The sequence below is a fragment of the Marmota marmota genome, unplaced genomic scaffold (genome assembly GCF_001458135.2).
Source record: "Marmota marmota marmota unplaced genomic scaffold, marMar, whole genome shotgun sequence".
Lineage (NCBI taxonomy): Eukaryota > Metazoa > Chordata > Mammalia > Rodentia > Sciuridae > Marmota > Marmota marmota.
The window spans coordinates 11,262,392-11,275,014 of record NW_026000185.1 but is presented as its reverse complement, the minus strand read 5'-3'; the positions used below and the strand labels follow the sequence as shown (position 1 = coordinate 11,275,014).

General features: G+C 61.3%; 2 protein-coding genes across 2 annotated transcripts in view; one reads left to right on the top strand and one right to left on the bottom strand.

Annotated features, from left to right (window-relative positions):
• Myh11 (myosin heavy chain 11) overlaps positions 1-12,623 on the top strand; it is an 88,243-nt gene that overhangs the window by 68,794 nt on the left and 6,826 nt on the right. The window contains 16 exon segments of the mRNA XM_048790066.1: positions 802-918; positions 1,238-1,361; positions 1,504-1,675; positions 2,945-3,157; positions 4,373-4,517; positions 5,711-5,917; positions 7,004-7,108; positions 7,194-7,346; positions 7,439-7,687; positions 8,851-9,063; positions 9,283-9,495; positions 9,725-9,886; positions 10,134-10,262; positions 10,532-10,620; positions 10,900-11,023; positions 11,620-11,859. Of these exon segments, the coding sequence (XP_048646023.1) occupies positions 802-918; positions 1,238-1,361; positions 1,504-1,675; positions 2,945-3,157; positions 4,373-4,517; positions 5,711-5,917; positions 7,004-7,108; positions 7,194-7,346; positions 7,439-7,687; positions 8,851-9,063; positions 9,283-9,495; positions 9,725-9,886; positions 10,134-10,262; positions 10,532-10,620; positions 10,900-11,023; positions 11,620-11,859 (2,655 nt within the window).
• Nde1 (nudE neurodevelopment protein 1) overlaps positions 6,402-12,623 on the bottom strand; it is a 34,194-nt gene continuing 27,972 nt past the window's right edge. The window contains exon 10 of the mRNA XM_015491100.2: positions 6,402-7,657. The gene's annotated coding sequence lies outside the window, so the exon portion shown is untranslated. The remainder of the gene's footprint in view (positions 7,658-12,623) is intronic.

Genomic DNA, 12,623 nt, shown 5'->3' with positions numbered 1-12,623 from the left:
GTCTCCTTAAATGACCACCCTGACCGCCGCCCTGTCTGTAGGCACACCCTCTTTCTTTGGATAGCAACCCTGTGAGACGGGCAGCTGTGTTTGTCAGCTGCGGCTGTGTAACAAAGCGGCCCAAATGCAGCATCTTGGCATAATAAATACTCATCCCACACAGGAATCTGGGGCTGGCTTAGCGGGAGGGTTCTGGCGCAGGGTCTCCCGAGAGGTCACCATCAAGACGTCAGCCAGGGCCACAGTTATTGGAAAGCTTGACTGGGCTGGAGGAGCCACTCTGAGTGGCCCACACACGTGGCTGTTAGCAGGCAGCCTCGGTTCCTCAGGACGGGGGCCTCTTTCAGAGCTGCTAGGTGTCCTCTTGAGATGGTGACTGGCTCACCCCAGGAGGAGGATCGGGAAAGAGTGCGGGGGCCGCAAGCCTCACAGCCTCTCTCTGGGGCTACATCCTCTCGCCTCCTCCCGACTTTTTCTGCCAGAATCAGGTCATTAACGCCCAGCCTGCACCCGAGGGGGGGACCCGGCTCCACCTCTTGGAGGGGTAAGATCCAGGGACAGTGGGCCTGCTTCACACCGTGGCCCCTGCTGTCCCCACTTTGCAGTCGAGGAGACGGAGGCTCCACTGGGGAAGGCCGCTGACCCCAGCCTCTAGCCTCCTCCTCGTAGGAGGCTGAGAGTGCCGGACGTGACCGTCGGGGCCTGTGTAGCCCTAGGCTCCGCTGTCCCCGGGGGGACTCTGTCCTGAGCCCGCTGTGCTTCCTCTCCCTGCCCCACAAGGACCTGGAGGAGCAGCTGGAGGAGGAGGAGGCGGCCAGGCAGAAGCTGCAGCTCGAGAAGGTCACGGCCGAGGCCAAGATCAAGAAGCTGGAGGACGACATCCTGGTCATGGACGACCAGAACAACAAGCTGTCCAAGGTGAGGGGCGGCCTCTGCGTGGCCACGGGGCTGCCCAGGGGCGGGGGCTGGGAAAGCCCATGAGCTCTGCCACCTGGAGGCACCGCCATCATGGTCAGTGACACCTCCCCAGTCCCCCTGAGGTGGGCGTCCTGTGTCCTCGAGCTGGGGATCCCCCTCCGGCTGGGGATCCTTCGGGAACCTCTACCGGGGACACCAGCCTGCCTTTGGCTATAAGGCGGGGTGTTCTTTTCCACGGTTTATATGGAAATTACCAGAAGAAAGATGCGGATCGTGGAGAAAAACAGAGTCGTCACTGTCTCTCTTCCCGCCCCCAAAGGAGCGGAAGCTCCTGGAGGAGAGAGTCAGCGACCTGACGACGAATCTAGCGGAGGAGGAAGAGAAGGCCAAGAACCTCACCAAGCTGAAGAACAAGCACGAGTCCATGATCTCAGAACTGGAAGGTGGGCCGCTGGCATGGGCTCCCCGGGGGACAGGAGGGAGGTCCCCAGGAGCTGGGCCTGATCCCGCTGTGCTGCCGCGAGGTCAGGGGGGCCGCGTGTGCCCCCCGGTGGGCCCCGTCCTGAGCGCCCTCTGCGGCTGCAGTGCGGCTGAAGAAGGAGGAGAAGAGCCGTCAGGAGTTGGAGAAGCTGAAGCGCAAGCTGGAGGGCGACGCCAGCGACCTCCACGAGCAGATCGCCGACCTGCAGGCGCAGATCGCGGAGCTCAAGATGCAGCTGGCCAAGAAGGAGGAGGAGCTGCAGGCGGCCCTGGCCAGGTAGCCAGCGGCGCGGGGCTGAGGCCATGTGTGCAGTGTCCGGGGGCTGCCTGCCCTCCGCCGCAGCCACCTTGGTCCGGGTGCCCCAGGCCCTGAGCACAGACGGGGTTTTGCGGCCAGGCCTCTGCTCTCAGCCTCCCAGCTCGCCTGGGACTGCCTTCTCCCCCCTCCACGCCCAGCCTTCCTTTGCAGCCTCCCTGTTCCCCCGCTGTCGGGGCACCCTCCTGGATGCCCGGGCGTTTCTCATCCACACCCCAGTTCTGCATCCCATCGCCCACTGAGTCCATTCCCACCGCACGTCTCAAGCTAGGGTGACCTTCCTGTCCCCCAGGTCCCTCTTTTTGTGAATGCCAGGCTCCTCCGCAGCTGTTGCCCACCCGCTTCCTCCCACCCACAGCAGGCAGCGGCTCCCCCCCACTGTGCCTGTCCTTAGAGAGGTGCTCCCATCCGTCCCCCCCCCTTGGTCCCCTTTGCCTGGCTCCACATTGGAAGTATGGCAGCGGTGACAGGTGACAGTGGCTTCCCTGCATGTGCTGAGCTGAGCTCTCTTCCAGCGGTCCCCGTCAGGTGCGCTGCTCTCCTTCCACGAGGGAGGAAGGGGCACAGGCCTCACCCCGTGAGGATCGACCCCTGGCTCTCTGCTCAAGCCCCAGCTCGGCTCCTTCCCTTCCAGCTTCTGCCCCCCCCACCCTGTGCTGGGGTGACCGATGACAACCACCTGGGGCAGGAACGTGCTCCGAGGCTTTGCTGGCTGACGGGGAAAGGCAGGTTCTTCCGCCTGGCCTCCGGAGCCCGCCCCCTCCAGTCTGTCCCCCAGACCCGGCCCTTCTGCTCTCGTTGGTGCCGAGACAAGTGCAGTCACATCTAAGTGGGCGCCTGTCCCTGGCCAGAGCCCTCCTCATCCTGGTCCTCCCCCAGGTCCTTCTGTGACACCCTCCTGCACTCTGCCTCTGAGTCCCCTCCTCCGCCCTCCTGGGTCCTTGCTCACAGCCTCGGCCAGGCAGGCGGGGGCTCAGGGCGAGGGCCTGGTTCGGAGCTGGCACTCCCTGCTCCAGCACCCGGAGAACAAATAAGTGTCCACCATGGACGGACCTGCTTTGTGTGCGCACGGCTTGGCCCCTCATCCCACCTGACTCCCTGAGCCCTGTGTTCTGGGACCAGCCGAGACACGTTCTGCCCCTCCCCAGGACAGAGTTCCTGGCTGCGCGGATACGGCAGGGACCCTGGGGACCCTGGGGTCTTGACCGCCACCCCCGCTGTCCCTTGCAGGCTGGATGACGAAATCGCCCAGAAGAACAACGCCCTGAAGAAGATCCGGGAGCTGGAGGGCCACATCTCCGACCTCCAGGAGGACCTCGACTCGGAGCGAGCGGCCAGGAACAAGGCCGAGAAGCAGAAGCGGGACCTGGGGGAGGAGCTGGAGGCCCTGAAGACGGAGCTGGAGGACACGCTGGACAGCACGGCCGCCCAGCAGGAGCTCAGGTGACAGGACACCACCCAGCCAGTTCTTGGCCCCAGGACCCCGGGGAGGGGGAGGAAAGGGCACAGGCCAGTCCTGACGCCCAGGAGTCCTCAGCCCCTAGACCTTGACCTTCCTGGCCACGTTCTGCTGTGACTGACGGAAGCTCGACGGGGTCTGATCTTATTTCGCACCAACAAAGAATGACACTCAATTAGAGACGATTTAAAAACTACAGAAAAGTGGACACACACGCCCGCTGAGTCCCATCACGGTTAACAGTGCTCCACAAGGGTTGACCTGGGCGCCACTTGGGCGTGACTGGGGCGTTCATTCATTCAACACGCGCACACGGGCATCCTGGGCGACCCGTGGGCAGCGCTATGCCAACATTGAACACCTGAGGCTCACTGCCCGCACTCCGGGCTTTGTGCTGCACGGCTCACCTGCCCTGAGAGGCCAGCACGATGTCCTGTGGCCTCGTCACCAGGCAACAGTATGGAAAAGCCCAGTGCAGTGGTGAAGATGTAGGCTGAAGGTCAGGCCAGCTTCAGATTCTGACTGTCACACCGTGCTGTGGCACCATGGGCCAGCCAACCTTAGTTTCTTCACCTGTGAGATGCATAAAATATACCTGCTTCTTAGGGCTGCTCTGAGGACCAGATGATGTGTATTAAAAACTGAGCCAGGTGTGGGGGGTGGCACACCTGTAATCCCAGCAACCTGGGAGGCTGAGGCAAGAGGATCGCAAATTCAAGACGGCCTGGGCAACTTGGCAAGACCCCGTCTCAAAACAAAAAAAGTAAAAAGGGCTGGGGTGGATCTCGGTGGTAGAGCACCCTGGGTTCACTCCCCAGTTCCCCCCGCCCCCCCACACTGCCCCTACCCTCTCTATTGAGCACTTACTATGTGCCAGGCCCTGAGCATACATTAAGTGCTTAATAAGTCAGAGCTGGCATTAACACTCTTGGAAACGTGGTAGTTCCCAGATATTCTTTCAATATTATTATTTGGCACGTTGGTCTCTCAGCCTTGAGGGAGATTCTGGGCAGGTAATGTGCTCCACATTTGGCAGCTGAGGAAATTCCAGGTTCAGAGACGTTAGGCGAATCACTCGAGGGCACACGGCAATGAAGGGTGGCAACGGGACTCCCGCTCCGGGTGCTGGAGAGCTCGTCCCCTGCTGGAGGGAAGCCCGCCTCCTCCCAGTTGCCATCTACTGTGTTCTTCCTGCCAAGGGCCAAGCGGGAGCAGGAGGTGACGGTGCTGAAGAAGGCCCTGGACGAGGAGGCCCGCTCCCACGAGGCCCAGGTCCAGGAGATGAGGCAGAAGCACACGCAGGCCGTGGAGGAGCTCACGGAGCAGCTGGAGCAGTTCAAGAGGGTACGTCGCCAGCTCCGCGCCCCCCGGGCCCGCAGGGTCACAGCCTCAAACCATGACAGGTCTGAGTGTCCTGCGTCCACAACCTTCAAGTCTGAAACGCCCCAAACCCAAACGTTCTGGGCATCAACGTGAGGCCACAGGTGGAAGATGCCAAGCCCGGGCTCAGGGGATGGGTGACATCAAACACAGGGTCACTGAGGACACTGTCTAAAATTTCCTCTGGGTTATGTGGATAAAGTGTCCACGAAACAAATGGATTTCGTGTTTGGACTCGGGCCCCATCCCCGGGGGATTTCCCTCCTCTTATCCAAATGCAAAGATTCTATAATCTGAAAAAACATCTGAAATCCTAAACTTCTGGGCCCAAGCGTTTTGGATAAGGGACACTCCATCTGTATGTGATGAGATTCTAATGATGGCCACGGCGCCTCGCATTTACGAAGTGCCTCCCGCACGTTGTCCTTTCATCTTTACAACCACCCTATGAGGTGGGTCAGTTGTCCATTACTATAACAAATACCCAAGACGGCCAACTTACAAAGAGAAAAGGTTTGTTTGGCTCAGTGTGTTGGAGGCTGAAGTCCAGGGTCTGTTGGTCTACTGCTGGGGTGAGGCAGCTCACCACGGGGACCCAGGGCAGGGACAAAACCCTCAGCTAGAGGTCAGGAAGTGAAAGAGCAAAGAGGGGGTCAGAGTCCACAGTTCCCTTCAGGGCCACACCCCAATCACCTGCAGCCCTTCACTGAGGCCCACTCCTGATAAGCCTGGGGTTAGGGCTGGTTTTTGGAGGAAAGCGAGACCCTCTGTTTTCAGACCGTTAGTCTGCTTTCTGAAAGTCGGTTACTGACGTGCAGTTAGACTCAGCCGTTTGACCAAGCGGTGGGCTGTGTGAGCCCGGCTGGTTCAGGTCTTCACGACAGGAGCTGGGAATCCAGACTTTCATATAAGATTTATTTACATCTTGGCGACTCCTCCTTTTTGGAAGTCCAGAATGGGGCAGTGGGCGTGACCGCAGGTTGGAGGTGGCTGTGGGACCCCCCCGTGTGCCACCCCCTCTACAGCTTAGGAAACAGCGTCCCCCAGCCCCCCTGGTGTCTCTGCGCTGCCCTGGCCCCATGCTCCGTGATGGCATGGTCCGGGACCCTCCTGGGGAGCGGGGAGGAGGCGGCCAGCTCACCCCCCGGCCCCCGCAGGCCAAGGCCAGCCTGGACAAGAGCAAGCAGACGCTGGAGAAGGAGAACGCGGAGCTGGCGGGCGAGCTGCGGGTGCTGGGCCAGGCCAAGCAGGAGCTGGAGCACAGGAAGAAGAGGCTGGAGGGGCAGGTGCAGGAGCTGCAGGCCAAGTGCGGCGACGGCGAGCGGGCGCGGGCCGAGCTCAACGACAAGGCCCACAAGCTGCAGGTGAGCGGCGCCGTGAGGGCGGGCCTGGCCGGCCACTGCGGTCCCTCCAGTGACACTGCCCCCGGGGAGGGACGGCTCCCTGCTCAGCTCAGCCGACGGGTGTGCAAGCACGGTGCTTGATCCCGAGGCTCGAGATCCAGGAAGATACCAGACACTGTCCCTGCCCACACGCTCCAGCCTGGGGGGGTGGGAGGACACCAGCGATCACACAGATTGAGCCGGAAGGGGAGGCACGCAATGGAGTGAGCGACAAGAAGGCTGGGCATGGCCTCCCTCAGGAGGACTGTGAAATGACCCGTAGACGTCTGCTAGGCAGAGGGACGGCATGCACAAAGGCCCTGTGGTAAGTGGAGAAGCAGAGGAGAGGCACAGTACAGAGGAGGAGGCTGTGGCTGGATGACACAGGGCCTTCAGGGACCATTCAGTGGATGTTGTTATTCCAAGCGATGGGAAGCCATTGAAGGGCACTAAGCTGACAAATGGCTCGGCCTGTCTTGGGTTTTAATTAGCTTTGAAGACACACATTGCCTGGATTTCCATTCATGGGACTGGCCAGAAACGAGATGGATATTTAATGTACTAAGGCCTGGGCCAGGGCAGCACTGGTTTCTTTCCCCACCTGCATTGGAGAGCAGGGCTCTTGATATCCTAATACAGCGAGGTCCTGGAAGATCAGCGTCAAGGTCAGTCACAGCCTCACTGTAAACGGGAAGAGGCAGGCGGCAGGCGGACACCTCCAGAGGACCTGCTCAGGGACGGCAGGCCCTTCACCTTCAGGGTCTGTGTCTTTGGTTGTAGCTAAAAGAGCTAACAGGAGGAGAGGGTGGGGACGGTCACGTGTCCTCCGCAGTCTCCTCCCCAGCTCTAGGAAGCACCTCTCAGCCCCGGACCCGTGGGCAGGGATTCAGCATCCACTTGGGGACCAGGGCCCAGTCAGGAGGTTAGGGCTCCAACAGAGTCTAGAACCTCAGTCTAGGGACAGGGACAGAGTCACCCAGACCCTCCAGATCTTCTCTCAGTCAGTGGACGCCATGAGTCGGTCGCATCCTGTGAGGTCCCCACTAACCAGTCTCCTGCCACCCGCAGAATGAGGTGGAGAGTGTCACGAGCATGCTCAATGAGGCAGAGGGCAAGGCCATCAAGCTAGCCAAGGACGTGGCATCCCTGGGGTCCCAGCTCCAGGACACCCAGGTGAGTGCCCGGCTGCATCGTCCAGGGGGACAGGGGTGTGGCCCTCCTGGGTGGGTCCTTGGACCTCCGTGCGTGCTTTCCGTAGGAGCTGCTTCAGGAGGAGACCCGGCAGAAGCTCAGCGTGTCCACCAAGCTGCGCCAGCTGGAGGGCGAGAGGGACAGCCTCCAAGACCAGCTGGACGAGGAGACGGAGGCCAAGCAGAACCTGGAGCGCCACATCTCCACCCTGAACATCCAGGTGGGCGCCCGGGTTCCTCCCTGGCTGAGCCTGGCGTGGCCCGCTCCTCAGGGCCGCTGTCCTCTCACCCCAGCCGGGCACTGCCGTTGCAGCTTTCCGACTCCAAGAAGAAGCTTCAGGACTTTGCCAGCACCGTGGAGGCCATGGAGGAGGGGAAGAGGCGGCTCCAGAAGGAGCTCGAGGGCCTCACGCAGCAGTACGAGGAGAAGGCGGCCGCTCACGACAAACTGGAGAAGACCCGGAGCAGGCTTCAGCAGGAGCTGGACGACCTGGTGGTGGACTTGGACAACCAGCGGCAGCTGGTGTCCAACCTGGAAAAGAAGCAGAAGAAGTTTGACCAGGTAGGGGCGGGGGTCCCCACACTCGGTCTGGGACGCTGGCTGGGCGCTGGGGGGCCTACATCCCATCGCCACTTGCTACAAGCAATGGAAGGCTCTCTCACCTCACCGGGGGGGTGACCATGACACATGAGGCTACCCGATGACTGTGACTTTCCTGGGTACCAGTACCATGAGGGCCATTTGTTTTATTCACTCAGTGAGTATTTGTGGGGCACCCAGCGAGGATCCCATTTATACTCCGGTACCACCTGTCCCACCAGCTGCATCATGTGAAATTTCACACACACAACCAAGTGGAAAGATTGGCACAGCGAACACCTGTACGGAACACCGTACAGCCACTGCAGCACTCACGTGTCACCCCACGCGCTGCGCGCACTCGTTCAACTCCTAAGGTTTTACTACACGTTTATCACAGAAGGATGAGTCATATCTGTCCATCACCTTTTGGGCATATCTCAAAGCAAATTAGACATCTGTATACGCCTCCCTCAACAGCACAGTGATTATATATTAGAGTTCATTTTGAAAAGTAACTTGGCTTTTGAAGTACAGTGTACCGATAAGGCAACGTATGGATCTGAAGTTTACAAAGTTCTCATAAATGCACCCACCTGGGACCCAAACCTCTAAACACCAACTTTTACGATGTTACCCATAATTATTAAGTATAGACTTGGAGTGAGTTATCGTAAAAACAAGTTTGGGGATTGTACCACTGGGGCCAACTGCCAGAGGGGTGCTCGGCTTCTAGGCAACATCCCGATTCTTCCCTGTCCCAGGGAACCTGGAGGGCTCAACTTGCTTTTTCTGTTTTGCCGTCACCTGTGGTGCAGGGTTACTGTGTTGACTGCGCTGTTTGGAGGTCCTGGTCACTGACTTTGGGTGTTAGAGATGGTAATGCCCAAACAACAGGTTAACTGGCCTCAGTGTCACCCTGACCTCAGTAGTTGGATGTTCTAGCCCACGTGGGCAGCCCGATCTAGAAGTGAGAAAGTCCATTATGAACGACTTCCACTGCTACCTGAATGACTCACCCCTGCAGCTGGGTACATTCAGTGGGCCACCTGGCTCCTGGCTTATAGCTGTGGCTCAATGAGGCTGAACCCCAGCTACACCATGGCGGGGACAGGGGCGCCTATGAGCCTTCTCTGGTGTTGCAGTTGTTAGCCGAGGAGAAGAACATCTCTTCCAAATATGCTGACGAGAGGGACCGGGCCGAGGCAGAAGCCAGGGAGAAGGAAACCAAGGCCTTGTCTCTGGCCCGGGCCCTCGAGGAAGCTCTGGAGGCCAAAGAGGAGCTTGAGAGAACCAACAAAATGCTCAAAGCTGAGATGGAAGACCTGGTCAGCTCCAAGGACGACGTAGGCAAGAATGTAAGTGGCTCGTTGCTGTCGCCTGTCCCCACGTTGGTCCACCATCGGGACTGGAAGGCGGTCCTCAGGGGGGTGCAGGGATGGGGCCGAGCTCTCAGGGGGCACCTTGGTCCCTGGTCGTGCATCCTGCGGGGGGCCAGGGACACTCTCTGGACTGAGGCGCTGGGCTCTTCGGAGGTTGAGCCTCACTGCAGTGGAGGGGTCACCGTTGCCTGGCAGGTCCATGAGCTGGAGAAGTCCAAGCGCGCCCTGGAGACCCAGATGGAGGAGATGAAGATGCAGCTGGAGGAGCTGGAGGACGAGCTGCAGGCCACAGAGGACGCCAAGCTGCGGCTGGAGGTCAACATGCAGGCGCTCAAGGGCCAGCTCGAGCGGGACCTCCAAGCCCGGGATGAGCAGAACGAGGAGAAGCGGCGCCAGCTGCAGCGGCAGGTGAGCCCCGTCGCCGGGAGGGCAGGACGGGGGGCGGGCAGCCCGTTGCGCCCCTGCCGTCACCTGGACAGGCCTCCGGGCACTGTCTTCCCGTTGGCAACCTGGGGGAGACCGCTGTGCGGTGGTGGTGCTGGGAAGGGGCTGCGGCACGGGGAGCACAGGGCGGCCCCGAGTGGGTAGGTGGCACCCTGCAGGGGCAGCCTCACCGCGCTGCTCCCTCCTCGTTCAGCTTCACGAATACGAGACGGAACTGGAAGACGAGCGGAAGCAGCGCGCCCTGGCGGCCGCCGCCAAGAAGAAGCTGGAAGGGGACCTGAAGGACCTGGAGCTGCAGGCCGACTCGGCCATCAAGGGGCGGGAGGAAGCCATCAAGCAGCTTCGAAAACTGCAGGTGGGTGGCACGCAGAGTGAAGGGCACTAGGGGGGTGGGGGGGACTCTGGTCCGGTATTGGCCACCGCTCGGCTCACACCAGGCGCTCGGCTTCTCAGGACCGCGGAGATCCCCAACGCCGTGCCCTGAGGATGAGGGCAGGGCCATGCCCCACGGACCCCTCTGTGGCCAACTGCACAAGGGCCAAGGGCTTGGCTTGAAGAGGTGAGTAAGGACCTCTGGGCCTGTGCTTCTGTTGCCCACCCAGGCTCAGATGAAGGACTTCCAGAGAGAGGTGGAAGACGCCCGCACCTCCAGAGACGAGATCTTTGCCACGGCCAAGGAGAATGAGAAGAAGGCCAAGAGCTTAGAGGCCGACCTCATGCAGCTCCAGGAGGTAGGGTCCTCCTGGATGGCAGCAGGGCCACCCCGGGCCTGTGTGCCCTGGGACTTCTTTCCCTTGCCCAACACCTCCCCGTGCATGGGCCCCCCATAGCAAGAGCACAGGAAGAGGCGCTCTCGCTCCTGGGGCCTCCCTGAGCTCAGGGGGAGAACGTGGCACCTCAGGACAGCTGGAGACTGGGGAGAACTGGGGGACGGGAGCACAGGGGACTTGTAGTGGGGTCCGTCCCGAAGACGGCCCCTTTCCCCCCTGCTGTCCTGCAGGATCTGGCAGCAGCCGAGAGGGCCCGCAAGCAGGCAGACCTGGAGAAGGAGGAGCTGGCCGAGGAGCTGGCCAGCAGCGTGTCGGGCAGGTAGGGGGCCGGCGGGGAGGAGGGACTGGCTCTCAGGAGGGGACGACAGCGCTCACCTGAGCTTCGAGGGGACAGACCCGCGGGTGAAGGGCTCCCTCGGCTTTTCCGCGGCCCAGTCCTTTCATTCTCAACGTTGTGGGGTGAAGCCCAGGAAACAAGGTCCCTGTGCCCGCCTGGCCCCTCATTCCTGGACGAGGCTCCTACTCGGCTGAGCCTCGCATCCTCCAGCATGAGGACAGCCCGGGAGGGGCGCAGGCCCACGGAGGCTGTCCCCCTCAGGAACACCCTGCAGGACGAGAAGCGTCGCCTGGAGGCTCGCATCGCCCAGCTGGAGGAGGAGCTGGAGGAGGAGCAGGGCAACATGGAGGCCATGAGCGACCGGGTCCGCAAGGCCACCCAGCAGGTAGGTGACGCAAGTCCCCAGGCAGGGAAAGTCAGTCCGGGAGGCTCTCAGGAGCTGGCATCCAGCCAGGGAGGACACCGTTAGGCCCCCGTGCTCAGACCACAGCAGGGCCCAGGGGTGCTGCGGGGGGGCGAGGACCCCCAGGCTGAGGCCCCCCACCAGAGAGCACCTTGCCTTGGATCTCGGCTGGCAGCAGGTCCAGTCTGGCCCAGGTTCAGGGCCACATCGCAGGCTGCTGTGGCTGCCCAGGGAGAGCCAAGCTGAGAACAGGGACCCAGGGATGGTCCCGCCTCCAGCGGGTCCTGCCAGCGCCCACCTGCCGTCCCTGTGACACTCAGCACCAGCCTGTCGGGTCTCCCTCGTGGACCAGCACCTGGCCGAGGACCCTGGTGTCCTTGTGACATGAGCGCTCGGTGACATGTGGAGAACCCAGGCTTAGCATCTGCTTTAACGCCTGCTGGGCTGCCCTGTGGGCTGGTGCTCCAAACAGGGCCAGAGGACAGAGGGAAGGCAGGGCTGTCACTCCACCCGGGGGGCAGGGGGTGCTTCTTGACATACGCCCTCCCTCCTGAGCCTTTCCCCCCACCGCCCCCCAGGCCGAGCAGCTCAACAACGAGCTGGCCACGGAGCGCAGCGCGGCCCAGAAGAACGAGAGCGCGCGGCAGCAGCTGGAGCGGCAGAACAAGGAGCTCCGCAGCAAGCTGCAGGAGATGGAGGGGGCAGTCAAGTCCAAGTTCAAGTCCACCATTGCCTCACTGGAGGCCAAGATCGCACAGCTGGAGGAGCAGGTGGAGCAGGAGGCCAGGTACGCAGGGACCACCCCAGCTCACCTGCTGTGACCAGTGGGGGACGCTGGGGAGGTCAGGTAGCCTCTGAGCATGGAATGGAAATACCAAGTGCTGTGCCTGCACCTGGCCCAGAGCAGGCACTTCACACACGGAGGATCACGATGGCCCTGGGGACATTAGTCACCTTCCTGGCTCATGCAGGGAGATGATGTCATCAGCCATGTAGCTTCTCCTAACTCTGGGCCAACTGAGGCACAGGGTCACAGCGCCTCTGTGACGAACAGGTCTCAAGGATTCTGACCTTTCCACCCACCCGTTGACCGTGCGCAGTTCCTGGGGTTCTGTCTTGGCAGACGTGTAAGATCGTCATCTCTTTTTTTCGACCCCAGGGGTGCTCCACTGACCCACATCCCCAGCCCTCTTTTGAGACAGGGTCTTGATAAATGGCTGGGATTACAGGCGTGAGCCACCAGACCCAGCGCCGCTGTCCATGTTCTAGAATGTTTCCATCACCCCAAAAGGAACCCCAGCCCTCTAGCCTTCACCCCAGGTACCTGCTAATCCAGTCACGGCCCTGGTCTGGTCCCCTCATACAAGTGCACGTTGCACACGCACGTGGCCTCCTGCCTGGCCACCGCCTCCTCCAAGGGAGGTGACTCCAGGTGGGAGGTGACTCCAGGTGAGCGCTGGCTCCCCTCCCTCCTGTGGCCAGTCAGTCCTGTCAGCGGGTGCTGCTTCAGGGCCTAGGGCAAAGTGCCCGCGGAGGGCGTGACGCTGCACGCAGGACACTGCCTGAGTCTGCTCCCTCCCCA